The following is a 24,048-nucleotide window of genomic DNA, read 5'->3' as shown; positions in this document are numbered from 1 at the left end:
TGGCACCTGGAGAATCCGAGGTGGCTGGAATAGAGCCAGGAGCTCTGTTACACGGCAGGATCCGTGGTTTGTGCCCCTTGGGGCAGGGGAGGAAGGATGGAGAGAAAAGTTCAAGCTGGGGGCAGAGACACGTCTTGCTGGCCTGGCACGGCAGGATGGCTCTGGCGCTGGCCCTCGTGGACTCCGCCTTTGCCCTGAGCCGTCCCTCAGCGCCGGGGCAGGTCTCTGGAGCTGCTCTTCCCACGGATCCCCGGGGTGCTGCCGGAGGAAGGGGACGCGGAGGGGCGGGGGGCCGCCCGGAGCCGCGGGGCGGGGCTGTGCCGGGGCGGGGCTGTGCCTGCTCCCGCCCCGTGACGCCCCGCCGGAAGCGGGCGCGGCGGGGCCGCCGGTGGCGGCAGTGCCGCCATGGAGTTCCCGGACCTGGGCGCGCACTGCTCCTGGCCCGCCTGCCAGCGCCTGGGTGAGCGCCGGGGGTGCTCGGGGGGCGGGCACGGCTCGTGCGCCGGCGAGACGGCCGCGGGCTTGGGCCTGGGCGGCACGGGCCGAGCAGCTCGGCCTGCGGGGAGGCGGCGGGGCGGCGCCGGGCGCCCGCTCGGTAACGGGGCTTAAAGGCAGGGCCCTGTCGCCCGTGCTGCCCTTGGCGGAGGGGTCCCTGTCCTTCCCGCTACCCGTGGGTGCCCCGCTAGGGCGGGGGTGGCTGTCGGTGCCGGTAGACCGGGGGTTCCGCCGGTGGCTGTACCCGGGTGGACAGCGGCTCTTGCCCGGGGATAGCGGGGCAGGGCCCGGGCAGACATCGCCGCTGCCGGCCCTCGGTGCTGTAGGCTGGGGAGGCCGCACGCGGCGGGGCCGCTTGGGTCCGTCCATACCCCGGTTATCCCGGTGGCGAACCCCGTGGCGGCTGTGGCATCACTTCCCACCGGTTTGAGGCCGGCAGCCCACGGGGAGCTCGGTGTGATTCAGGATGCTACTCCTGATCTCGGGGACGGCACGTTTTGAGGAGGAGCCTTTGGTATTTCTGGAGATGTAGCTGTGGACCTGTAGCCCTTTTGTTTCCGTGCTGAGGGATGAGAGGTGCGGCCCTGGCTTTGCCGCGGGTCACTGTTGTGCCTTCGGGAAGTCGGGGAGGCCCCCGGGCTGCGGCTGGGCTGTGCTGATCTCTATGCTCTCTGCCCATGCCATATCCCTGCTCCTAGACTTCCTCCCCCTGAAGTGCGATGCCTGTGAGCAGATCTTCTGCACCGACCACATCGCTTACGCCCAGCATGATTGCACTTCTGCCTACAAGAAGGTAAGTGCAGAGAGCAGATCTCATCCACCCTCCTACACGGAGCTACTGAGCTTTTCTAGCCACTGGTCATAATAATCTGTGGTGACTTTGGTCACTTGAGCAGTCCCCCTTGGGATGTGTACTGAGTCTGAGGATGTCCCTGAAAGCCAGGATCTGCATCTCAGTGCCACAAACATCCAGCCCTCCCTTTCCCACTGCATGAAATGGTTTGGGCATCTCCCAGCCATACCATTTTCCCTTCCCAGAGTGTATGTCTGTGCCTCTGCACCTGCTGTGCAAGCTGGTTGGAGGGTCACGAGCAAGATCTCAAACAGCAGCTGAAGCTGTGGAAGCCATGGTAGGCAGGTCCTGAAAGGGAGAGAGATGACTGCTCAGCACTCAAGGTTGCCCAGTTACCTGTTCCCAGCTCCCTTTTGTTGTCTCTGCAGGATGTGCAGGTCCCAGTATGTCCCCTCTGCAACACCCCGGTCCCTGTGAGGCGGGGGGAGATGCCTGATGTTGTGGTGGGTGAGCACATTGACCGTGACTGCAAGTCTGACCCTGCACAACGCAAGCGCAAGGTATATACTGTGTGGCTCTGCCAGGTCTCTGATGGAGCCTGGGAATGGGATGAAAACAACACAGATCCAGCCCTGCCTGGTGCTGTCTCTGTTGACACAGGCTAATGTCAGGGAGGGTTGGTGAGCTGGAGGTGTACGCATCCGCAGGGCTTTGTGGAGGCAGTCTGGGACCAAGGTGGTAATGGAGTGGGGCTGGGCAGCCACCTGGGATATAAGGATGGGAAACTGCATGCTGCTATTAGGAAAATGTAATCAGCAGTTAGCTACCCCATCTTGCCAGGAGATGAAATTGCTGCAGGGAGCTGGCCCTGCAGGAATCCAGCCCAGCAGCAGCTGGAATGCTCTGGGCTGTCCCCACTGCACTGGCATGGAAGGCAGGAGTCCCTGGGCAAGGCACTCTTTCTCCTGCTGTGCATTCTGTGATTGTGGAGACCCTTGTCTATGGAGACTGAAGCACCAGTGAATTACTAATGAACTATCTAAAGAAAGCCAGTATTCAGAGACAAACTTCAGAGCCTTGCAGGAAATACGCTGGTGGGGAAGGCTGGTCAGTGCCCAGAGCCTGGCATGGAGAGAAGGGACAGCCCCAGCCCCGCAGCACATGCTCCTTTTCACCACTGCTGTGTCATCTTTCAGATCTTCACCAACAAGTGTTTGAAGCCTGGCTGCAAGCAGAAGGAGATGATGAAGGTGATCTGTGACCAGTGCCACAAGAACTACTGCCTCAAGCACCGGCACCCCCTGGACCATGACTGCAGTGGGGCAGGGCGTCCCCTTTCCAAAGCAGGGTGAGGGCCTGGGAACAGACAGTCTGGCAGGAGTGGGGCTGTGTTTGCCAGATAGGTGACAGGGAAGAAGCCCATCTCCTGGCCCATTGTCTGGGACTGCTGCATTCTCACACACCCTGCCCTGTGTGCCGGGGTGTTCTCCAGCAGCGCCAAGCACAGCGGTATGCACCATCTCTCCTGCAGCAAAAGTTATCAGTACTGCCTGTTGACTGCTTTGCTCTTGCTTCTTTCCCCAGCCCCTTATTCTGTAGCCAGTGGTTTCTGCCTATCCTGGTACAGGGTTTCAGGGAGAGAAGTAGCACTTAAAACTCTTGCAATAACAGCCACAACATGGGAGGAAGAGGAGCCAGGGAGGTGTCTTGCTTATCCAGCTTCATCTCCCATGGTGTTCAATGCCTAGGAATTGCTCATGATGGTAAAACAGTTTCTCATAGGTGTCCTGTCTGTCCTAGGCACGCTGCAGTTACCAGAGCCCAGGCATCCTCCTCCAAAATAGTCACTGCATCGAGCAGCAGACCTGCCCGGCCAGCAGACAGCTCCTCTTCTCCAGCCTCTGCCAGGTAGGGTGATGGCCTGAATTGTAATTCTGAGGTGGGCATGACTAGGCTCAGCTTGGCTCCCTGTGGAACACCAGAGTGACAGTTCACTGCTTCTTGTGCCTCAGCAGGACTGGTAGTTGTACCAGGGCTCCCTGCCTTGACAATAACCTAGCTTCTGTTCTGTTTGCAGGGGAAGTAGAGCATCTGCGTCGCAGACTCGCAGCACCTCCCCTCCAGCTGTCATGCTGCAGAACGGGCTGGTGAGTGGCTTGGCCTGGGCATTTGGGGTGGTTTCTGTGCCCTCTAGGAAGTGACTGCAACAAGTGCTTTCTAGTCCACACTCTGTAGGTGACTGTGCTCCTAGCTGGGCCTTCCCTGGCAGACAGTGATCCTGGATGCTCTGTGGGAAATCAGAGCTTGCTCTGGTGCCTGCAGATGACAGCTCTCAGCTGCGCTTGGTGCTTGGCTTTCCCCAAAGGGACAAAGTGCACCAGCCATTTTCCTTGGGTGTTGTCTTTCTGTAGTACAAGCAAAAGCTGGAGGAGGAGACTGAAGTTGCTTTCCACTGGTATTCTTGGCATACTCCTGCATTACTAGGCAGGGATGTGTCCCTGTGGGCAGGGAGAGAACACTGCCGTTCTGTCCAGGGCCCCAGTTTTTCACCTTGGCTGTGTCTGGCCTCCTGGAGAGAGGAGATTTGCCCACTCTTGGCCAGGAAAGACTGTACCTGCCACATGTGCTTTCAGGGCTGCCCCCTGCCCCCCACCCTGGCCAAGCTGGTGATAAGGTGTTTTGTTTCAGAGTGAGGAAGAGGCACTGCAGCGAGCTCTGGAGATGTCCCTGGCAGAGTCAGCACGCAGCTCAGCACAGCCACCCAGGTACAGCCCCAAAACACGTGGTGTGTGGTGTGGTGTGTGGTGTGGTGTGGTGTGGTGTGTGGTGTGAACCCACCCTGTGTGTGAAAGGTGAAAGGTGCCTGGGGAAGTATCATGTGGCTCTGGGATAACATTCCTCTCAGCACGTGTTTCCATATGATGCCTCTCTAGCTGACAGGGGAAAAAAGGAAGAGTCCAGAGCCATCAGGGAACTCTGTTCAGCAAGCAGGCCCTCAGCCCTAGGGGTGCTGGTAGGGGACAGTGACTGACACACAGAGTAGGGCAAACCATTCTCTGACCACTAACCCAGCTAATGGGTTTGGCCAGAGCATGACAGGTGGAGTAGAGGTGTTCATGGAGGACAGCTAGGAGCTCATGTCCCCAGGCACAGAGCCCAGTGCTGCTAAAAGCACCCTCTTACAGACTGGACTTAACATGGCTCTCCTTGGCCCAGATTCCTGGCTGCCAGCCCCAGCTGGATCCTCTGTTCCCTCCCCAGCCCCATGCCTGTTCAGAGTGATCCTCAGTTGCTCCTTGCCCTTAGATGTGCTAGGGGGTTGCAGTGAGATGCTGAAACCCAGAAGGGCTCTGAGCACTTGGCTGATGAGCCTGAGGGAGGTTGGGGTACACAATGCACCACTGTCCCAGCAGCACACAGGAGGAGGAGGATCTGGCACTGGCCCAGGCACTGTCAGCAAGCGAAGCCGAGTACCAGCAGTCACAGCGGCAGGTGAGTGAGGCTGGCTATGGGCTGTGTGCTGTCGTGGGGTTGATCCTGGCCCAGCTGTGTGAGGGAGGGGGCCTCCCTGGGTTCTCCTTCCTCTGGGCTCTGTCTATGCTGGGTTTCCTCACCAGGAGGGCAGCCCAGCCTTGGGGCAGTAGCTGAGCACACAGCTCTGGGAACTTGGGCACTGGATGTGCCCTCTTGTAGGAGAGAGGAAGAAGCCTGTTTTCCCTTGTTCACTGTGTGCATCTTTCTGTTCCAGGCGCACAGCTCAAAGCCATCAAACTGCAGCATGTCGTAGGCAGGTGTGAGGCAGGGTGTGCCAGCGGACATAGGATCCCACTTGTGACCCAAGGAGTGGCTCTGGCCTCCCACACGGATGCCATGGGGTTCTGGCCTGGACACTGGTAACAAGAGCCCCTTGCCAAGGACAGCTCATCTCCCTGGGAGCTGTAAGCCACCAAATATACACTGACACTTCAGCCCTAGTACCTATATAAAATTAGTGCAGCAAATTCCTGATGCTCCCAGGGAGGTGAAGACTGTACAGGACAAGGCTGGACACACACTGACCAAAGCAAGCAGCAGCCCAGGGTCTGCACTTACCCACAGTTGCCACCGCCATGTCCCAATACTGCTGGGACTGTGGGGCGAGGGCAGAGCCGTGTGGGGACATCTCTGCATGCTCAAGACATACAGCTGGGATGTAGCTGCCTTCTGCAGTAGTGGGGGGCTGGATTCCATGCTCTGGGGAGAGCCGTGCCAGCTCCTCAGCAAAGAGCAAATGTGGCTGGGATGGTCTCTTGCCTGGGCATGGCACAGCTGAATGTGCAGCCTCCCAGCAGCGCGAAGGCAGCTCCTCCCCCGCTCCCCACACCCTTGGTGCCTCCCTGCTGTTTGCATGCACAAGAGCACGTTGGGCCTTACCGTGTTCGGCTGGGGCACAAGGCCTCTCTGAGACTGAATGGAGCTGCATTGCATTTCTGGTTTAATATAAGTAACCTTGGCGGTGACTTGAATGCCAGCGTCGCTCACACGGGATGGTTGCAGCTGCCTTCCTGTTGCTGGCTGCTCTCTGCTGCCCTAAACTTCAACAGGGCCTTGTTTAAATGCTGCTGGGGTAGGAATGCTTCCCTCCTTCCAGCTGTGTTGCCAGGGATCCCCTCCTGGATAGTAGTAGCACAGAACCCCTCCTTATAAACAAAGCCATGAGCCTGGTTGGGTGGGGGGGATTTGTCCTGCTGGCCTCCTGCAGGGGGTCTGCAGCCATGCAAAGCTGTGCTGCTTTCCCACCTGCTGCTGGAACTGTTCCTGACTGCTGGGCTGTGCCTGGTTCTGCACAGGACTGGGCTGTCCTGCTCTGAGCAGCTGAGGGAGGGGAGTTCAGGTTGGGTCCAGGGAATGCTGAGACTTGTCAAAGTGCTGCTTGGGAGAAAATAAAAGCTGGATCATAGCACAAGGTACAGAGGTACCTGAGGGAGCAGTCACTTGGTGTCCAGCCCAGAGTGGCACATCTCTGTGGATGGTGGTTGAAGTGGGGGGCACATAGGGGTGAGGGGACACCAGCTGCCCTGCTTTTCCATTGCTGTTGGGGTGCAGCGCCCTGCCAAGCTCAGCCCTTTGTGTGGGGATGGGGCAGGTACTGACAGCCTGCTCAGCCCCTTGCCCACCTAAGCTCAAGGAGCTCAACCTCATGGCAGAGCTGCTGGCTGACCCAAGGGCACAGGCACTAACCCTGCCTGCCCCCACCAGAAGGCGTGTACCCTGCTCAGAGCACACAGGCATGGACCTGGGAAGGACCTGGTTTAAGAAATTACACAACAGCAAAACAAACATGTACAAATGTAGTGGAGTGTCCAACCAAGCCCCTGCAGCTCTAGGGCAGGCAGGGCCCCAGTGTGCAGTCAGTAAAAGACTCCCAGGCAGTGTGGGGGCCTGGACCCAAGTCAGTGTCACAGCAGAGCCTCCTGGTCATGCTCATGACCCTTTCTTGCTGCCCTGGGGCTTCTCAGTATGGTGCTCCTTGCTCTCACCCTCGTCCCTTGTCTGCTGCTGCAGCCACATGCCAGCGTACACACCTCCCTTCTGCAGCAGCTCCTCGTGCCTGTAAGGAGAGGGGAGGGATGCTGAGTCCTGAGCTGGCCCCAGAGCCAGGGAGGGGATCCCCTCCCCCAGTTCTGTCCCTGTGCTCACCTCCCTCGCTCCACGATGTGCCCATCCTTAAGCACCAGGATCTGGTCTGCGCCCACCACAGTGGAGAGCCTGCAGAGAAAAGCGGGTGTTATCCTGACTTGGTGGGGAGAGGGTTCCTGAGGGTTTGCACAGTGCCAGGAGCTGCAATCCCAGGGGCTCTCACCTCCTGAGCAGGGGGCAGGTCTGTGTGCCCCTCTGTGCGGGTCTGGCCAGCACCTCCCAGATCAGCCCTTTCCCCTTTTCCCTACCTGTGTGCAACAACGATGGTGGTGCGGTGGGCGCAGACCTTGGCCAGAGAAGCCTGGATGTTCCTCTCAGTCTCTGTGTCAAGTGCAGATGTGGCCTGCAAGGGGGGAGACACAGCATGGGGAAGGGATAGAGGCAGTGTGGGCAGCTGCTGGACATTTCTGCTGCAGAGCTGGGTAAGGCTGGGCTGGGGCCGCTGCTGTTACCTCATCCAGCAGGATGATGTGGGGACCCTTCAGGATGGTTCGTGCAATGGCGACGCGCTGCTTCTCACCCCCGCTCAGCTTCAGCCCCCGCTCTCCCACCTGGGTGTTGTATCCTGCAGGCACAAAAGCAGAAATGTGCTGTGCTGGTGCCCTCTGAAGTGGAGATGGGGACCTGCTGCCCTGGAGGTCCTGCTGTGACCACAGCCACGTGGTGGAGCCTCAGCCCATCCCTGTCCAGGGGCTGATCTAGAGCCCTGGAAAGAAGGCAAGGAAAGGCAAAGCAAGGCACAGAGTTGTGCAGGTGTCCCCGTGGGAGATGTCACCCGAGGATACCCGTGAGGGCAGCTAGAAGGTCTTAGAGGACCCTGGGATAGCAGGGGAACATAGAGGGAACTGCAGGGGCCTCACCATCAGGAAAAGAAAGGATGCGGTCATGGATGTCAGCAGCCCGGGCTGCCTCCTGCACCTCCTGGTCAGTGGCCAGGATCCGTCCATAGCGGATATTGTTGGCGATGGTGTCATTGAAGAGCACCGTGTCCTGGGGCACCACCCCAATATGAGCACGCAGCGAAGCCTGCTTCACCTGGGAGGCAGGGGGGAGAGGGCTCAGGCAGACGCACACCCAATGCAAAGATCCTCCCAAAACCCAATCCTACCCTCAACCACGAGCCCCACTCCTTGAAAGGTGCTCTAGGGTCACCCTGCACCGCAGGCTCAGCTGCATCTCCACCCAGCAGCGGGGGGCCCTGACAGTGCCCCAGTCCTTCCCAGGGAGCCCTGGTCAGTACCCAGCATTTCAGCCTGGGGTCCTGCAGTCATGCCATCAGCCCATTTCTGGCACAGCCATCAGCCTGCAAAGGGGCCGTGGGGGCTGTGTGCTCACCCCTGCCCTGGGGAGGTGCCAGTGCCTGCACCGAGCAGTGCTGCTAGGCCCAGATGAGCTGGTGTGTCCCCCCCCAGTCCTTGGAGGCCCTCCCCCTCACCTGGGAGATGTCCTGCCCATCAATGCGGATGCAGCCACCCCGCACATCGTAGAAGCGGAAGAGCAGACGGATGATGGTGCTCTTTCCGGAGCCTGAAGGTCCCACCTGCACACAAAGGTAAAGGGACTTGGAGATTGGAAATTCCCAGCTCCTGGAGACCAGGGGCTGGACAGGAAAGGGCTGGCCCTGCTGGGGGTCCTTCCCACCTTCGTATTTTCCAGCCTCTGTACCCCCATCCTTCCCTCCCACAGTGAACCCACACTCAAGGTCCCAGTCTCACCAGAGCCAGGGTCTGCCCAGGCATCACAGAGAAAGAGACGTCCTGCAGGATTTCCTTCCTGGGAGAGGGAGATAGAGAGGGGCTCAGGGCCACTCCATGGCCCCACAGTCCTGTGCCAGATCCCATAGCAGATTTGTCCCACCCTGTGCCCAGTGCCCCATACCCATCCATGTAGCTGAAGTGCACGTTCTCAAACTCGATATGCCCAGCCTCCAAGTGCAGGTCGCTGGCATTCACCACATCCTTCACCTGCCGAAGGAGAGGTGCAGCCTCAGAGCCAGCCTATCCCCAGGGCAGGACCACAGGCTGAGCTAGGGAGCAAGGTCCAGGAAAGGTGGCACCCACCTCCTGGTCCTCGTGGAAGAGCTGAAACATGTTTTCCATGTCCACAAAGGAGTTCTGGATCATCCTGAAGAGGGCAAAGACCAGAGGGAAGAGTTTGGGGGAGCAGATACCGACCCAGTCACCCACAGAGAGGGGGGACACCAGGTACCTTCACAGCTCCCAGCATTACCTATAATAAGTCCCGAACCAGTTGAGTGGCGTGTAGAGCTGAATTATGTAGGTGCCAAAGAGGACAAAATCTCCCACCTGGAAGGGACAGGGTATAGGGGTCCGTAACCACCAGCCCCAGGGCCCCACCTCAGCAGGGGTCTGCACAGGCTGGCACCAGCCTTACCTGCAGCTTGTTTTCAGTGACAAAGTAGGCACAGAGCAGGGACCCCGCCAGCAGCCCCAGGCCAATGACCAAGTTCTGGGTCTGGTTGAGGAGGCCCAGAGAGGCACTGACCTTCCACTCTGAGACCTGGAAGAAACAAGGTCCTGTGGGATGTTGCTGCCTCCAAACCAGACCCATGGTGATCTCCATCATCCCCACAGGTGCCTGTGAGGTTTGACTTCTTCCCCCTTGGTGCCCCCAAAGGTGCTGAGCACCCTGTACCTGGTACTTGACAATGGCGTCGTTAAAGCGGTTCACCTCATAGCTCTCTGCATTGTAGTACTTCACCTACAGGACACAGAGCTGGTATCAGTGCCCAAATAGTCCCCTGCAGCACCAAGCAGTGCTCAGTGACCACCCCCAATGCCTACAGTACCGTCTCAAAATTGAGGAGCGAGTCCACGGCCCGGGACTTGGCCTCATTGTCCCGTGTGTTCATGTCCCGACGGTACTTGGTTCTCCACTCGGTGATGAAGATGGTCAGAGCTGTGGACAGGAGGAAGCTCCATTGGAAGGCTCCTGCCACCCCACAGCCTGGCAGCCCTGCACCCTGATCCCCCCACTCACTCAGGTACAGGCTCATACACACGAAGATGATGAGGCCAAACCAGGCGCTGAAGACCGAGGTGAAGTAAACTATGCCGATGACGATATCCGCAATGGTGGGGACAATGCTGAAGACAATGTAGCTGGGGGGTGGGAAGGGGGATGGGGCATCAGCCCAGCTCGGTGGGGCTGCCCGGCCACCCCCCACGGGCACATTCTGACCTGAGCAGGCTGTTGATGCTGCTGGTGCCCCGGTCCACGCTACGCAGGACCTCACCAGTGCGACGCCCCAGGTGCCAACGCAGGGACAGCCCGTGCAGGTGGGCAAAGAGCTGCACCTGCACCTGCCGGTTGGTGAACTGCTGCACCCACACCCACAGGAAGGTGCGCAGGTTGCTCACAAAGCCAGTGGAACCTGCAGGGCAACATGGAAATATCAACTGAGATCAGCCCCACTGGGGCATGCAGCCGACTTCAGAAAGCCCAGCTGGGAAAGGGGGATTTGGGATGAAGCCCACTCACTCTCCCTAACCTGGGACCAGCCCTGGTTGCTGATTCCCAGAGAGAGCAGCAGTGATGGGGCATATGGGCTTCCCTGGCCACCCGAGCACTGGTATGATGTGCTCAATATGGTCTCTCGTCAGTGCCCCATCCTTCCCAGTGGTCCTTACCAGCACCTCCACCTTGCAGGAACTTCAGCCCCACATAGCTGCAGACAGTCCAGGCCAGGGTGTGCCAGGGAGCACCCACTGTCAGCTCATTCACTGTGGGAAGTGTGCCAAGGGTGAGGATGGAGGGACAGGGAGCATCCCAGGGTGCCTGTGGGAACCAGCCCCAGCAGCCAGCGCTGGACCCTGACCCCCTGGACTCTGCTCCTGCCAAACCCCCGCAGCCCTCCAGGTCACTTGCACACCCCCCAGCACTTGGTGAGGCTGTGGCGAGCCTCACACACCAAGCTCCAGGTGCCTCACCGATGTTCTTGTAGTAGATGGGGACGAAGACATTGATGGCCCGCTCCAGCCCCATGAGTGCCATGCAGAACAGCACCAGCCCCTGCAGCAGGTGGTTGCCCCTCGGCCACATGTATGGCACCAGTAGCCGCAGCTTCCTCCGGAAATCCTTCCAGGTGGAGGTCGTCCTGCTGGCATCAGTCAGGAGTGGCTGGGGGAGAGGAGACCAAGGAGTCATTGCCCTGGCACCCCAACCCAGCTGGCAATGGCCCTGGACAATATCCCAAGAAAACCAGCCCCACTCCAGAGTGCCTACTCCATCCTCCAAACAGGACTGACAGCATCCTACTGACAGCAAGCAGGGAGCTTAGGCAGCCCTAAACCTTGTTCCTCCCACATCTCCCGAAGATGCTGATCCCAGGGCAGCTGTATTTCCATTTTATCCGCAGCGCCCTCCTGGCTATATCCTAAAACTGCTTCAGTCCCAGGACTCACCTGGCTGTTTTCCACATCCCGCTCCTCCTCATTCACCAGAAGCATGTAGGGCTTGTGAGGCAGCCCTGGGGCCTTCATGCCCAGGACAAAGAGCATGAATGTGCAGATATAACGCAGCAGCCAGAAGCCAAACTGCACCTGAATGGAGAGTGAGAGTTCAGTGTCTCAGATGGACCTCTGCACAACCCTGGGCATGGGATGGGTATGATCTCAGAGAGACAATGAGCAGGGCATGGGGATGGGGTGCAGTGTACCAGGGGACAGCCCATGCAGCTCAGTGGGAGTCCCTGCTTGAGCACAGCACCTCAGGCAGCACTCAGACCCCCTCCCTCCTTCCTCCCCGCCTCATCTGGCTCCATGCCACCACCTACCCTAAGGGGTGCAGGGGGCAAAGGGCTGTGGGAAGCAGGCAAACACCCCTACTTCTGCACCTGGGTCTGGGCCTGGTAGAAGCAGGAGCTGAGCTGGGTGGGGGCATGGAGAGGTGTGTGCTAGCTGGGCTTGGGACTGAAACATCTGGCAGATGTGTGGGTGCAACCCAGGACTGTATACACCCTGGGTATGGTAGGTCATGACATGCATACTCCATCCCCACACCATCATGTGGCAGCCCTTCCCTCCCTCAAAAGCACTGTTTCCCTGCCCACAGCCCCCCAGCCCACCTTCTGGTTGGTGTCCTCCAGTGCCCACCACCACAGAGGGCTCCTCCAGCACACCAGGGTCAGGTTCTCAGCAGCAAAGGCCAGTGCCCAAAAGAGGAGGAGGACAGTGCCATGGCCCCGTGTCCGGTCATGGGCCAGCACCCGGGTATGCTCCAGCTGCAGGAGGCCAATGGCACAGCCCCAGCTGAGGGTCCAGAGGCAGGCATGCAGCAACATATACCCATAGAGCCGTCTCAGCCCCACTCCTTGCCACAGCAGCCCACCAAAGGGCTGCAGGGCCAGGAACAGGGACAGCAGGACCTGGATGCGGTAGAGGCGGGAGCGGGGAATGTACTTGGGCTCCATGGCACGGCTGAAGCGGGCGTAGCAGGCATACTGCAGGGCGCCCAGCAACAGGCAGACGCTCAGCAGCACGGACGGCACCAGCGTGAAGAAGAAGCAGGGCTGGAAGCCCTGCTGGACCCAGGCCTGGGTGATGGAGTTGTTGCCCTCACAGTAGCCTCCCAGCACGGCCATCCTGGCAGGTCACCAGCTGCGGAGAGAAGAGAGCACGAGGCAAGGTTTCAGGACTCACAGTGGGACAGCACGGCCAAGCAGCAAGGGCCCTCATGGGGCAGGGGCAAGTACCGCTGGACATGGACACACAGGAGATGCTGCATGCAGCACACACACAGCGGTGCATGCAAGCAGGGCCAGTTTTGCATGGGGATGGCCACACCTGCTGTGTGCCCTGGACGGGAGCACAACACTAGACTGGGCCCCCCAGAGCCACCCAGCCCCTGGGGATGCCCTCGGACATGACAGCGGGAGCCGCAGGGATAGAAAGGCAGAGTGAAGCTGGGACCAGCCTCAGGTGGGAGGGAGCAACGGGGGTGATGCAGCGGCAGTGCGGGCGGGGGGGGGAGGGGGGGGGGCGGGGATGCGGAGGATGCTCGGGGAACCGCGGGGCCGTGCAGGAGAGAGGCAAGGGCAAAGACAGGAACACGTCGGGAAACACTCGCGGAGGGCGAGGCAGAGGCCGCACCGGGTCAATGTCCGGGCGGTGCCGGCGTCGCTCAGGCCCGGGACAGGCGACCGCGGCCCCGTCGCCGCCGTGTCGCCCCGAGCGCCGTGCCGGCCCCGCCGCGTCCCCTCACCTGCCCCGGGCCGCCAGCCTTGGCCCGGTCCGGGCTCCGCGCCGCGCCCGCCGCTGCCAGCCGGGCCCCAGCGCCGCTCCGCCCCGCCCCGCTCCCCGCCCCGCGCCGGCACCGCCGGCTCCTGCCCGCCCGCCTCGCTCCCGGCACTGCTACCCCGGCGTGTGTCCCTTCCCCGGGCCCCGGTGCCCAGCCCTGGGCGGCACGGACCTCCCCCGCAGCGCCGGGGATGGGGAGGGGTCGGTGCTGTGGGACGCACCCTTAGGCCGGTGGCAGCGGAGGGTCTCCGCCTCCGCGGGGAGACGCCCCGCTCTCGTTTATCGCCGCCGTCAGCGCGGCCCTGCGGTACCGCGATAGCCCCTTGAGCCCCGGTGGGGCCTCCCGCCAGAGGTCAGGCAGGACGCGGTACTGCCCTCACGGCAGTGAGGATAAATATAGCCCCTGCCTCCTCCCGTGGCTGGGACTACGCTCCTTTGGAGCTCCCAGTGCCGCCGGAGCAGCCGGCAAGCTCCTCACAGCCTTCTGCTACCATTGCAGGCCGGGCCAAGGTGGGCTGCACGGTACCACAGAGCGAAGGGAGACTCGAACACAGGCAGGGATGATACACCCCATCTTTATTAGACGGCTATACAGCTGTACAGCAAGGGCACGGGGGTACAATACCCAGGACCCCCGTGCCTGCGCATCTCAGGAGGAGATGAGGAAGAGTGGCTCGCCATGCACATGGGACACTGACGACACAAGCAAAACATGCGGCAAAGACTTGGGCCTGCTGAGCCTGGCCTCTCCCTCCTGCCAGCCCAGGGAAAGATCCAGAGTTTCCCCCTGCCCCAGGGCACTGCCTCCAGCCGTTCAGCTGTACAGACCAGCAGCGACTCCATTGGGAAGCCCAGACACAGTGTCCCATAGGCCCAGAGAGGGGAGGCAGCAGCCTGGGTGCCAAGAGAAGCCACTGGAAAATCTGTGTTCCTGGGAGATGTGCTTTCAGCTTCCTTTTATCAAGCCATGACAGTCCCAAGCTGAAGCTGCTGTGGAGCAGATGCAGCCACTTCTCCGTGGAAGGACCCCAGCAGCACCCAGGTCCACAGAGCCCTGACCCCAGCACTCAAGAGCTGATCCCCACTCTGAGCTCTGCTTTAGCACACACTGCTTGATCTCATACAGACCCCAGAGCAGTGGTAGCTCCAGCCCTGCCCAGCCATCCCCATGGCAACAGGGAGCCTGCTACCCCCCAAAGAGCCTGCTCCTGTGCAAGCCCCCTTAGCCCTGCTCATGCCCAGGCTACCTGGGTGTAGAAGTGCTGGCAGCAGGTGGCTTGGAGCCGTCCCAGGCTCAAAGGGCAGAGGGCAATAACCGTGGCAGGAGAAGAGGGATGGCAGAAGGGAGAGAAGAAGGGACAGCAGAGGAGGATGTGCAGTGGTCACAGAGGGCATGGCAAAAGCAAGCTGCCCGTGCCAGAGGCAAGGGGAATGGAAAGCAAGTTGTGGGCAGGAGTTAGCTGGGATGCAAACCCCCAGAAACTGCAAAGAGAAGAGAGGGAGAACAGAAGGATGGTGGGATGTTCTTGTCTGAGGTCACACTGCACAGCTGGGATCCTGATTCCCCACCACCATCCCAAGGCTGGGCTGAGTTGTGCCTCTCCCTTCTGGGTTCAGGACGCCCCTCCTTGCTCTGCCAGGCATGAGACAGCTGCATGGTATATGGTCTCCACAGCAGCTGAAACCGTATTGCAAGCAAAAGGAAGGTTTCAGGAGGAAAGGAGGAGCTGGGAACCTCTGGGTGAAGATTCGAGATGAACCAAAGCCGTTGCCTGGGAAGAGGAAAGGCCCAGTTCCACAGGAACAGCTGCATCAGGAGGACAGACCCAGTACGACAGCACCCGAGCATGGGGAAAGAGGCCTTTTCTGGGCCTGGGGAAAAGGAACCAACACACCCTTCAGGGTGGGCTCTGAGGGGGCTGTGAGCACTCCTGGAAGATGCCGGGCTGCTCCACACTGGGGTGTCTTTGGCACTGCAGGAGGGCCCACTAGTAGCCCACATCCCATGGGTGCCACACATGGGGAGGATGCTGCTGCCCCGGCACAGAGGCGTCACCCCAATGACCTTTCCTTGCATGCAGGGAATGGGCCAGCTGTCATGAGTCAGGGAAGAGCTGCAGCACCCCTGGATCGAGCCAGAGCTGTTCCCACCAGCTCTGTATCCCACCTGTACTCATACCAGCAGCAGACACCAGGGCCCATCCCTCTGCAGGGTGCTAGGGCAGAGCGTTGGGTGACTGCCCCACTGTTGTCCTGCTTGGGCTGAAGGGCGCAACACTGGTCCTCTCTGGGAGGACTCACGTGGTCCTAGGCACCTCCTCAGGGCTGCAGGCAGGGCAGTGTGGTGCTACAGGCTGAGCTAGACCACCCTCAACAACTCTTGCCCTCATTTTGGTGGCAGGTCCCAGCTTCGGGTGCACATCTCGATGGAGCTGATGCCATCTCACATCCCTCTGAAGAGCAGCTGCTGCTGCCACCTCCAAGTCAGTCCACTAGCAGCTCCTCACTGCTAGTCATGTCAGCTTCCACAGGCTCTGCAGAGATCCTCTGACATGGACAACACAGATGTGAACATGGACACAGGTTATGTACTCACACACGCATTCACCCCACAAGTCAGAGTGGCGCTGACTTGACACATGGCTGGACACAAGGTGCCACAGCAAAGCCGCCAGCCTGGCAGTTTTGTCTCTTCGGCAATTGATGGCAACAAAATGTCCACTCAGGACCGGAGAAGAAACAAGCTGATGCCGCATCTTGCTGCCCAGGTGGCTCCCAAACTGCAAGCCCCATGAGATCCCCAGTCTACCAGGCTATACCTGCAAGACAGAGAGAATGTGGCACCTACTAAGACCAGCTGCCAGCACCCCAACCTGGCATCAGAGCACACCTTGCCGCTCTCGGCCATAGCCATCACTCTTACCTTGTGGATCTGTGGCGGAAGCTCATCCTCTGAGCTCTCCTCTGGCACGGGCTCTGGGTGCCTCGCTGACTGCCCATCCTCGGCCCAGCCTCCCAGAGGGAGGCGGGAGAAGTGTGATGGGGCCCTGTGCACTGTGCCTGGGTCTGCAAGAGAGGCAAGATATTAGATTAGCTACTTGGGGGACTGCCAGTGTCTCACAGCAGGCAGGCTGCTCGTGCCAGTCCATAAAGGGCATCGGTTACAGAGCTCTGACCTGAACTCAGACCTCTGCCCTGGCTCCTGTACCTGTGATGCCACCGTATCGCCGCTGGAAACCAGTCTGCAGTGTGGCCGTCTCCTCGGCAGGCTGCCGAGGTGAGGAGAAGGGGTAGCTGGCAGAACGGGGAATGGGGACGGGGCCACCCCGCTGAGCGTCCAGCTCTTCATGGGCGCTCTCCCCACTCTCGTCACTCTCTCTTCGATGCCAAGTATGCCGCTCGGGCTCCAGCTGGGCATGCTGCTTGTGCAACTGCAGGCCAAAACATGAGTGACTCAGCTGTGTGGGAGAAACCAGATGCCCAAACACACCCTCTCTGCAGCACTGCATACACACTGGTTTTCTCATCACGACAGACAGGGCAGTTCCCTGCCTGCCTTGCTCCGTGCCCCTCTGGCCAGCCCAGCTCTGGGTTGCTCACCTCGTGCATGTAGAGTGCATGAAGACTCATTTCAGTGGAGGCGTACTCCGACAGGATCATGCTCTGCAGTTGACCCTCCCAGGCGCTGCTCCCCGAACTCACAGTCCTTGCATCAGCACTGCCATGGAACACACCAGTAGTGTTTGCTACCCAGGGGTCCCCACACTGCCCAGCCCCTCTCCACTCTAATGTCAGGCTCACTGAGATCAGCTCCTGAACTGGGTACGAAGAGGCACTCTGCAGCATCTCCCCAACTACACAAGGTGACCAGCCCTGCTATGGCACTGCCTCTTCCCTACATGGGGGTCTCTCACCACTGTGGTACCTACAGAACAACAGGACCCTTACTCTATCCTTTGGGGCCAGCCTTAGCACCTAGCACCTAATCCTGGGTCTTACTCTGCTTGTGAATGTCCCTTGCTGTCCAAGATAAATGCCACCATGCATCTAGGACAACAGGATGCAATTTGCACAAAGGGTAAAGGAATGTGCAAGGTGTCTGGCTGCCCTTCTCCAGCCAGCAGCTTACCCAGAGGCTGTCATGGCACTGGTACCACGAGGCTGGGCTCCCTCTCCATCCCTTCCCGATGCCTGGAAGCCACTGGAAGCCTGCTGGGCAGACTGGAGTGGGGAGAAGGAACGCAGAGCTGAGGCCACTTCCGAGAGATGGCGGGAAGCCTGTCCATCCCGGCTCATGTGGAAGCCCAGCGCCGAGGAGCCCGCTATCACATTGGCAATCAGACTGTGAGGCTGCAGAGTCGAAAGGGAAAGAGTCACTGTCTTGTGCAGAGCTGGAGGACTGATCCCACCAGAAACACAGAGCTGGGCTATCTTGGCCCCTCTCCCAACTCACAGAGCTCTAGGACAAGCTGTTACCTTCTCTAGAAACCCAGAAGTGTCCCAGATAGTGCTAATCTATCACATTTGCATCCCCAGACACATCCCAGACAAAGGCAAAATTGCCCAGAGGGCCTGACAATGAATTTGCCAGCATCTAGTAAGCACCCCAAGAACAACCCACATGCCCTGAGCCTGGGCACCTCTGACTCCGACTGCAGGGACTGGATGGAGCTGAAGAGGGCATTTTCAGGGAGCACAGCCTGCTGAGCCAGTGCCACGCTGCTGTCCCGGTGCACCCGCTCCTTCAGGAAGCCGATGAAGGCTGTGCTCTCACGGGGTGGCTGCCACTTGGGGTTGGTGATAGCAAAGTGCATGAGGGATAGCTCCGTCTTGCCATCCTCGGCCTGCTGGTAAATGGAGGCCTCCGTCTTTCCTGCTGACATCCACTGTGGACAACAGACAGGTAATAAGAGACAGGATCTGCTTTACAACCCTGCCAGCCCTGGAAATCTTGCAATCAGTCTGGGCAAAGCATGCAACACGAGCCCAATCAAGCCCATGGCTCCCTGTGTAGCAGGTGCTACACTGAAAGTCCCCATGCTCATTCAGCCCTCTTAGCCTGGGGAAGAAGCAACAAGCCCAGTGTGTTCCACCTCCATCCCAGAGCATGAATTGCTGCAAGGGAACTGGGGAGCTGGTAACAGTCACAAGATACAGAGCTGAATGCCTTATCTTGCACTCTCCAGCTCACAGCAGGACATTCCTTCTTAAAAGCTTCCTGCCACAATGAGTTCACCTCCTTCCTCGTTCACGTCTGTGTCACTAGGAAGTCTTTCCCTAGACAAGTAACCCAAATTCCCAGGTACACAAAAAAAATGAACCCCTTTTCCCTCCATCGTAGATTTTGCACAATGGAAAATGCTTCCCATTTCCTCTAGGCCGATTCTCTCCTGAGCACAAGCAGGTCAGCTTCTTAGTGGTCACACTTTCTAAATGTCCAAATATCCCCATTCCACTCTCCTGAGGACACAGAACCCTTGGCTGTGAAAACATGCAATGACATCAAAGAAATGACACAGCCTGATTCCCAAAGCATCTGGTCAATAATCACAGCTGGGCCACAAGAGCCTTCTGGAGCTGGTGACCTGTGTTGCCAAACCCAGACACACTACCAAGAGGTGGGTGGCTGGGCTGTGAGCTGCCAGAAGTGGTGAGTTAGGGCCTCTCATAGGTCTAAAGGACCAGACATGCCAGTGGGCAACTCAGGACCTACCGCTGGGTGGCCGTGCTGGCGCACGTCCATCTGGGCAAAGGAGCAGGTGTCACCCACGCCCACCACCTCCACGGTGAAGTTACGGAAGAAGTCAACAATGTCCAAGGACTTGGGCCGCAGGCAGATGATGAGGATCAAGGGGGTAATGATGGGACTTAGAAGCTCTTCCAGGATGAAGACCTGAGCACAGAAATAATGGGTTCAGCACAAGCTTGAGGGTCAAAAAACCCACAATCCCAAAGGCAGCCCCTAGATGTGGCCCTCCGTCTTCTGCGGCAGGGTATCTCTGAGGATGCTGCCTTGTTCCTCTACAAGCCCAGGAGCTGCTGAGCTCTCCAGCAGCTTCTCCCTCCTGCAGGAATAGGGGCGAGTCCCCAGCTCCCCAGTTAAGCCAAGCTCACCGCTTTGTACTGGAAGAGCTGGGCAAACTCATCCCTGGTCTCGTAGCGGTGGGCATTGCCCTGCCAGTGGTCAGGCATGTAGTGGATGTGTGCCAGGATGACTCGCAGCAGCTGCTCTGGGCAAAAGACCAGGTGCTGGTCAGGGATGAAGGACCTGCAGGACAGGACAGGGAAACACCACAGCATTACACCTCAGTTCCTGGGAGATGTCATCTTAGGAAGGCACGGTGACTGGCCCATATCACAGCTCCACCTGTAACCTTCCAACCAGCCCAGGCCCTCATATCATACAACCACTGCAGCCAGGATCACTACTATCCCCTTTCTCCAGCCCGGTCTGGCCTCTCCCCAGCCATGTCCCTCACTCACGCAGATTCACATCCATTTGCAAGCCAAGAGCGTGTTTACATGGACTGCTGCCAGCCCCACTGCTCCCTACAGCGCTGCCAGGAGCACAGGGGCAGCACAGACCCACCTCACCTGCACACTGTGATGCCCACCCCGAGCAGGGTGACCGTGGTCAGGACGTGCTCAACCGCAAGCACGTCCTCATCATAGATGGTGAGAGCGATGAGCACAGCCAGGATGGAGCCAGCAAAGAAGGCCACGTTCTTGGCCACGATGGTGAGAAGCGGGGAGATAAAGCAGTTCATGTACTTGGAAGCTGGCTTGTACCCCTTGCTGAGGCGTGAGTGCAGTTCGTGATCCAACTCGTTGAAGTGACGGAGGTAACAGCGGCCATAGAGAGACCAGCAGCGGGCACCCAGGCTGCCTGGCTCCCGCTTCAGGATCTCCGTGTAGCTGAAGAAAGCATAGAGGATCTGCCAGATGAGGATGAGGGGACAGAGGAGGAAGTTAGCAATGCCAATCCAGAGGATGCGAGTACTGAGCTTCTCAGCCAGCTCCAGGCGGTTCCCGGCCCGCTTGTATTCGGCCTTCAAGCTCCACTCGTTCTCAAAGAGGGAGCCGGGACCCCAGAAGAAGATGAGCTCAAAGTTGTACTTGAGCCCACGCGTGTAGAAGACGGTGTCTCCTAGCAGGGGCAGGCGGAAGCGGATGGGCAGCAGTGACTTGTTCACCATGGCCACCATGTAGTTCTTGAAACGAAGGATGCGGTGATAGATGTCCAGCTCTGTCAGCTCCTTCTTGTGGATGCAGATCTGGTGCTCCTTCTGGATCTGCACAATGCGAGCCTGCACCTCCTGCCAGGTGTAGTAGGGCAGGGTGGACTGGAAGGGGACAAGCAGCAAGATTAGGGGCAAGAAGCATCCAGGGACAGAAGCCAGGCTGAGCCCACTGAAGTGGCAGCTCCCAGCACGCACCTGGGGTGCTAACAAAGTCCATAACAGCAGGACATGAGGCAGCCTCTGGCACTGCTTCAGCCTGCAACAGGCAAACCCCACACCTTGCCCTGGTGCCCTTTATCCCCTAGATTAGCACAGATGACTGTTTCCCAGCCACTTGTGCACCAGCTTCCCTGGAGGCACAAACACAGGTCCAGGCTTGCATGGGTCCTCCCAGAGCTGCCATTTGGAGTCAGTAGGGAGAAACAAACAAGGAAGGGACTTAAACAGTGTCCCAGAGGGAGCCCATGGAAAAACTGGGGACAAACCAAGCCTCTTGGCTCACCCCATCTTTCTCAAGACACTTTCTCCCTTCAAAGGATGCGCACATCATGTGAAAAGGATGCCTTTTCATGTTGTCCATTAGAGCAAGGACTCTGGACTAGGATGTATGTGCCAGCCTCAAACCCCATCTGTGACACACTGATCTCCTGTGTGACCTTCACAACTAAGTAGCTCCAAACCTCCCAAGTAAACAAGGAAGCTGAGGTTGTCCACATCTCAGAGAGGTATGAGGATATCCTTGCTTATGCCTTCTCTGTGGAAGGCATCACAGAAAAGGCCACCGCTGAAGAATACACATACTGGGTGGCATATGGCAGAAGCACGCACCAGCAGGCAGAGAGGCTGACCGGGCAGAGAGGGGTTAACACAGAATAAGCTGGCTGCTGGAGAAGAGGCTGAAAGGAGGCCATGTGGTTATGGAGCAGAGAGAAGAGCGCTCAGTTCAACTGAGAACTGGAGAGGCGTAAAGGCAAATTGCAACCAGCCAGCAAATGCCTCCCATGACCCTCAGCAGCCCTGCATGTGGCCCCTGGCTCAGAGACTTACCATGGGGATTTTCAGGGCATTGATGTAGAAAGAGTGAATCTCCCAGTAGCAGCAAATGTTGTAGATAAACTTGACAAGTCGGTGGATCCAAAAAACTCCAGCTATCACCAGGATGCAGATGAGGAAGCTGTTTGCCTGGATTCTGCAAGCAAGAAGAGGCAAGTAGTGGGATACAGGCCCAGACAGGAGCCCTGAGTACTTAAGAAAACAAGAGCAGTGGCTAACATGCCCTCCACTGCCCCTACCTTGCACTGCAGACATTTGGAGGCAGGAAAGCATCTGGCAGAGTCACCTTAACGGGCTCGCTGGGATGCTGGCTGTGATTTAATGCTTTGTTGGCAAAGAGGATGTCATAATCAACACAGCTGATAAGAAAGGTGGTGAATGCCACCACAAAGATGAACTGCCTGCGAAAAAAGAGAATGTTGTGAGGGAATCACCTTTCTGCTCCGCCCCAAAACATGAAGCAGCCAGGGTCATATGCCATGGAGATGCAATCCCACAGCCGTGGCAGCAGGAAAGCTCACAGGCAATGGTTTCTCAAAGTGAAGTGCAGGTCTGGGGCATGGAAAATCCTAATGAAGGGGAGACAACAACTATGAAAGGAACCCTTCCACCCACACAGCCGCAAGAGCTTGGCAAGTGCCCTTGGCTGTTCCCCAGCAGCTGTCACAGCCACAACAGAGGAGAACCTGCACTTACATGAGCTCAAAGATCTCTCCAATGAGCATGCACGTGAAGCCATTCTTCTGATGCAGGTTATAGACGTGAAAGCTACAGTCAAGGAGAACAGCATGGAGACTCCTCTCTGATGAAGGATGGAGAGGCTTCTGTCCCACTGGTATTCCACAGCTCCTCAGCCAAGTCTCCCTTCACCACCAAGAGAAAATCTCTTCCACCCCTACTCATCAGCAAGTTGGTTCCCCACTGCAGGAAAACACACTCTGCCCAGGTAAAGCACAGCTAGGGTAGAAGGACTTGGCTTCATTCATGCTCTTTTCTTCCTCCACTCAACACCCATAGTGAGGTCTGTCCAGCACAGAGCAGAAACTCAGCCTGCACTCAGGCTGCACAAGGGTGGATAGGGCAGGGCATGGTAGGGCAGAACAAGACAGAGACAGGTAAAAACGCATTTAGTGGCACCTAGCTCCTGGTCCTGACCCCAGCAATGTAGTCAGCATAACTAACACCATTCTATAAAGCAAGCAGCCCTTCTCTGTCACCGAGTGTGTCATCTGTTAGTAGGTCACCCTTTCCCCACTTATCCGGTGCTGAAGGTCCTGTGAACCAAGTAGAAAAATCAAATGGGTTCCTCCTTCTGCTCCCTATTGGCCTCAAGATTCCTTGGCACCAGGCTGATTACTCTCTTCCGTGCTGTCCTTGAAGGTCCCAGGCACACGGCCAACCCAACAGAGGTGATGACCCCGTCACAGAACAGGGAAGTAATAACAGCACCCAGAGCACTATCCACAAAATCATGGAGTTACTAATCCTAAGTGGGAACTTGTATCATAGCTGCTGCCGGACAGTGAGACCCAAGACCCCGCAGTACCAGGGACACCCCCATTGTCATCTGCTTGACTCGCATTCTTTTATGTGATTTTTGAGTCTACATTATGATTGTTATGATGATACAGCAAACCATATATTAAGATATGACCAGATCTGTAGAGAGTCTAGATTATTAGAAACCACAGACTAAGAGATACTATGAAATTCTGTTCTATGCTACTTATAAAATTGTACTACACTGATTCTGCCTACAGAAATCCTATGCTACTCTGATTGTAAATGCCACGCTACCAATAAAATCCTGTTAAGAATATAAAGCATTAACTGTAACTACAACAGTACCATCGCCACTCTCGCAAATGTTCCTAGAAACACCTGTAGGACCCTGTGTCAAGTGACCGCATCCCAAGGGGTGGGGGCTCTGTTAACGTCTCTGGAGCTGTGTAGTGTCCTACAGGAAGGGGCTGACACTGCACAAGCTCCAAGTTACACCAAGCTCCATGTTTTCCCAGGACTTAAAGCCGGGAGAAGGGGGATACAACCCGCCTGACCCTCGCCCTGCAAAAGGATATGCGAGAGAAGAAAAGGTCGAGGTTCTCGATGTGATGCCACGGAGCTGAAGGAAGAAGCAACACAGAGTGAGGGGCCCTCAGCACACCCACCCTTGGTGCTGTGACCGGCACAACCTACCCCTTCCCCGCTGCCTCTGGCGCCCGAAGCCCCAAACCAGCCCCGCAGCCGCCACCCCGGCTCCCCTCGGTGTCCAGCGGCTCCCCTGCGTCCCCGGTCTCTCCCGCACCCCGCCGCCGGACAGGCCCCAACCCCCGGTGCTGGTGCCGTCGCTCACACTTGGCGCCCTCGGGGACGTGGACGAGCAGGTCGCCACCACCGGGGGGAGACTCGGTGGAGGAGCTCTCCAGGCGCTGGTACTGCGTCTCAAAATGGGCCATGGCGGGGCCCCGCGCCGCCGCCGCCGCCACCGGCCCGGCCCGGCCCGGCCCGGCGCGGCGCGGCCCGGCCCTCT

General features: G+C 58.4%; 3 protein-coding genes across 8 annotated transcripts; 1 reads left to right on the top strand and 2 right to left on the bottom strand.

Moving 5' to 3' along the window:
• The first annotated feature begins 362 nt into the window (after nucleotides 1-362).
• ZFAND2B (zinc finger AN1-type containing 2B) lies at nucleotides 363-6,228 on the top strand. Of its 3 annotated transcripts, none has more exons than XM_082285472.1 (9): nucleotides 363-460; nucleotides 1,194-1,288; nucleotides 1,717-1,848; nucleotides 2,485-2,636; nucleotides 3,089-3,196; nucleotides 3,366-3,435; nucleotides 3,977-4,053; nucleotides 4,702-4,780; nucleotides 5,037-6,228. In XM_082285472.1, the coding sequence occupies exons 1-9, from the start codon at nucleotides 406-408 to the stop codon at nucleotides 5,073-5,075; spliced, it is 807 nt and encodes a 268-aa protein (XP_082141598.1). In that variant the 5' UTR covers nucleotides 363-405; the 3' UTR covers nucleotides 5,076-6,228. The 3 variants fall into 3 exon arrangements, with proteins under 3 accessions (XP_082141598.1, XP_082141597.1, XP_082141599.1); XM_082285471.1 differs by having other exon boundaries at nucleotides 4,699-4,780; XM_082285473.1 differs by lacking the exon at nucleotides 363-460 and adding an exon at nucleotides 1,035-1,071 and having other exon boundaries at nucleotides 4,699-4,780.
• Nucleotides 6,229-6,573: 345 nt separating this feature from the next.
• On the bottom strand, nucleotides 6,574-13,558 carry ABCB6 (ATP binding cassette subfamily B member 6 (LAN blood group)). 3 transcript variants are annotated; one of them, XM_082285453.1, is made up of 20 exons: nucleotides 13,446-13,558; nucleotides 12,054-12,585; nucleotides 11,392-11,529; nucleotides 10,918-11,107; nucleotides 10,618-10,710; nucleotides 10,169-10,361; nucleotides 9,968-10,089; nucleotides 9,777-9,886; nucleotides 9,623-9,688; nucleotides 9,362-9,487; nucleotides 9,197-9,273; nucleotides 9,028-9,091; nucleotides 8,846-8,931; nucleotides 8,683-8,740; nucleotides 8,403-8,507; nucleotides 7,828-8,002; nucleotides 7,420-7,532; nucleotides 7,216-7,310; nucleotides 6,968-7,036; nucleotides 6,574-6,878 (listed from the first exon to the last, which is right to left on the bottom strand). In XM_082285453.1, the coding sequence occupies exons 2-20, from the start codon at nucleotides 12,567-12,569 to the stop codon at nucleotides 6,752-6,754; spliced, it is 2,523 nt and encodes an 840-aa protein (XP_082141579.1). In that variant the 5' UTR covers nucleotides 12,570-12,585; nucleotides 13,446-13,558; the 3' UTR covers nucleotides 6,574-6,751. The 3 variants fall into 3 exon arrangements, with proteins under 3 accessions (XP_082141579.1, XP_082141580.1, XP_082141578.1); XM_082285454.1 differs by having other exon boundaries at nucleotides 13,397-13,527; XM_082285452.1 differs by lacking the exon at nucleotides 13,446-13,558 and adding an exon at nucleotides 13,190-13,266.
• A 225-nt stretch (nucleotides 13,559-13,783) lies between these two features.
• On the bottom strand, nucleotides 13,784-24,040 carry ATG9A (autophagy related 9A). 2 transcript variants are annotated; one of them, XM_082285277.1, is made up of 14 exons: nucleotides 23,872-24,040; nucleotides 23,598-23,640; nucleotides 22,215-22,280; nucleotides 21,758-21,919; nucleotides 21,513-21,654; nucleotides 19,819-20,567; nucleotides 19,339-19,492; nucleotides 18,938-19,117; nucleotides 17,865-18,110; nucleotides 17,354-17,574; nucleotides 16,825-16,942; nucleotides 16,433-16,655; nucleotides 16,148-16,290; nucleotides 13,784-16,068 (listed from the first exon to the last, which is right to left on the bottom strand). In XM_082285277.1, exons 1-14 carry the CDS (start codon nucleotides 23,972-23,974, stop codon nucleotides 16,030-16,032), a joined length of 2,589 nt encoding a protein of 862 aa, XP_082141403.1. In that variant the 5' UTR covers nucleotides 23,975-24,040; the 3' UTR covers nucleotides 13,784-16,029. The 2 variants fall into 2 exon arrangements, with proteins under 2 accessions (XP_082141403.1, XP_082141404.1); XM_082285278.1 differs by having other exon boundaries at nucleotides 13,784-16,043.
• Between the last annotated feature and the right edge of the window lie 8 nt (nucleotides 24,041-24,048).

This window comes from Coloeus monedula (assembly GCF_965178545.1).
Source record: "Coloeus monedula genome assembly, chromosome: 7".
Lineage (NCBI taxonomy): Eukaryota > Metazoa > Chordata > Aves > Passeriformes > Corvidae > Coloeus > Coloeus monedula.
Note: the sequence above shows the minus strand (reverse complement) of the source record. Positions and strands in the feature narration are given on the sequence as shown.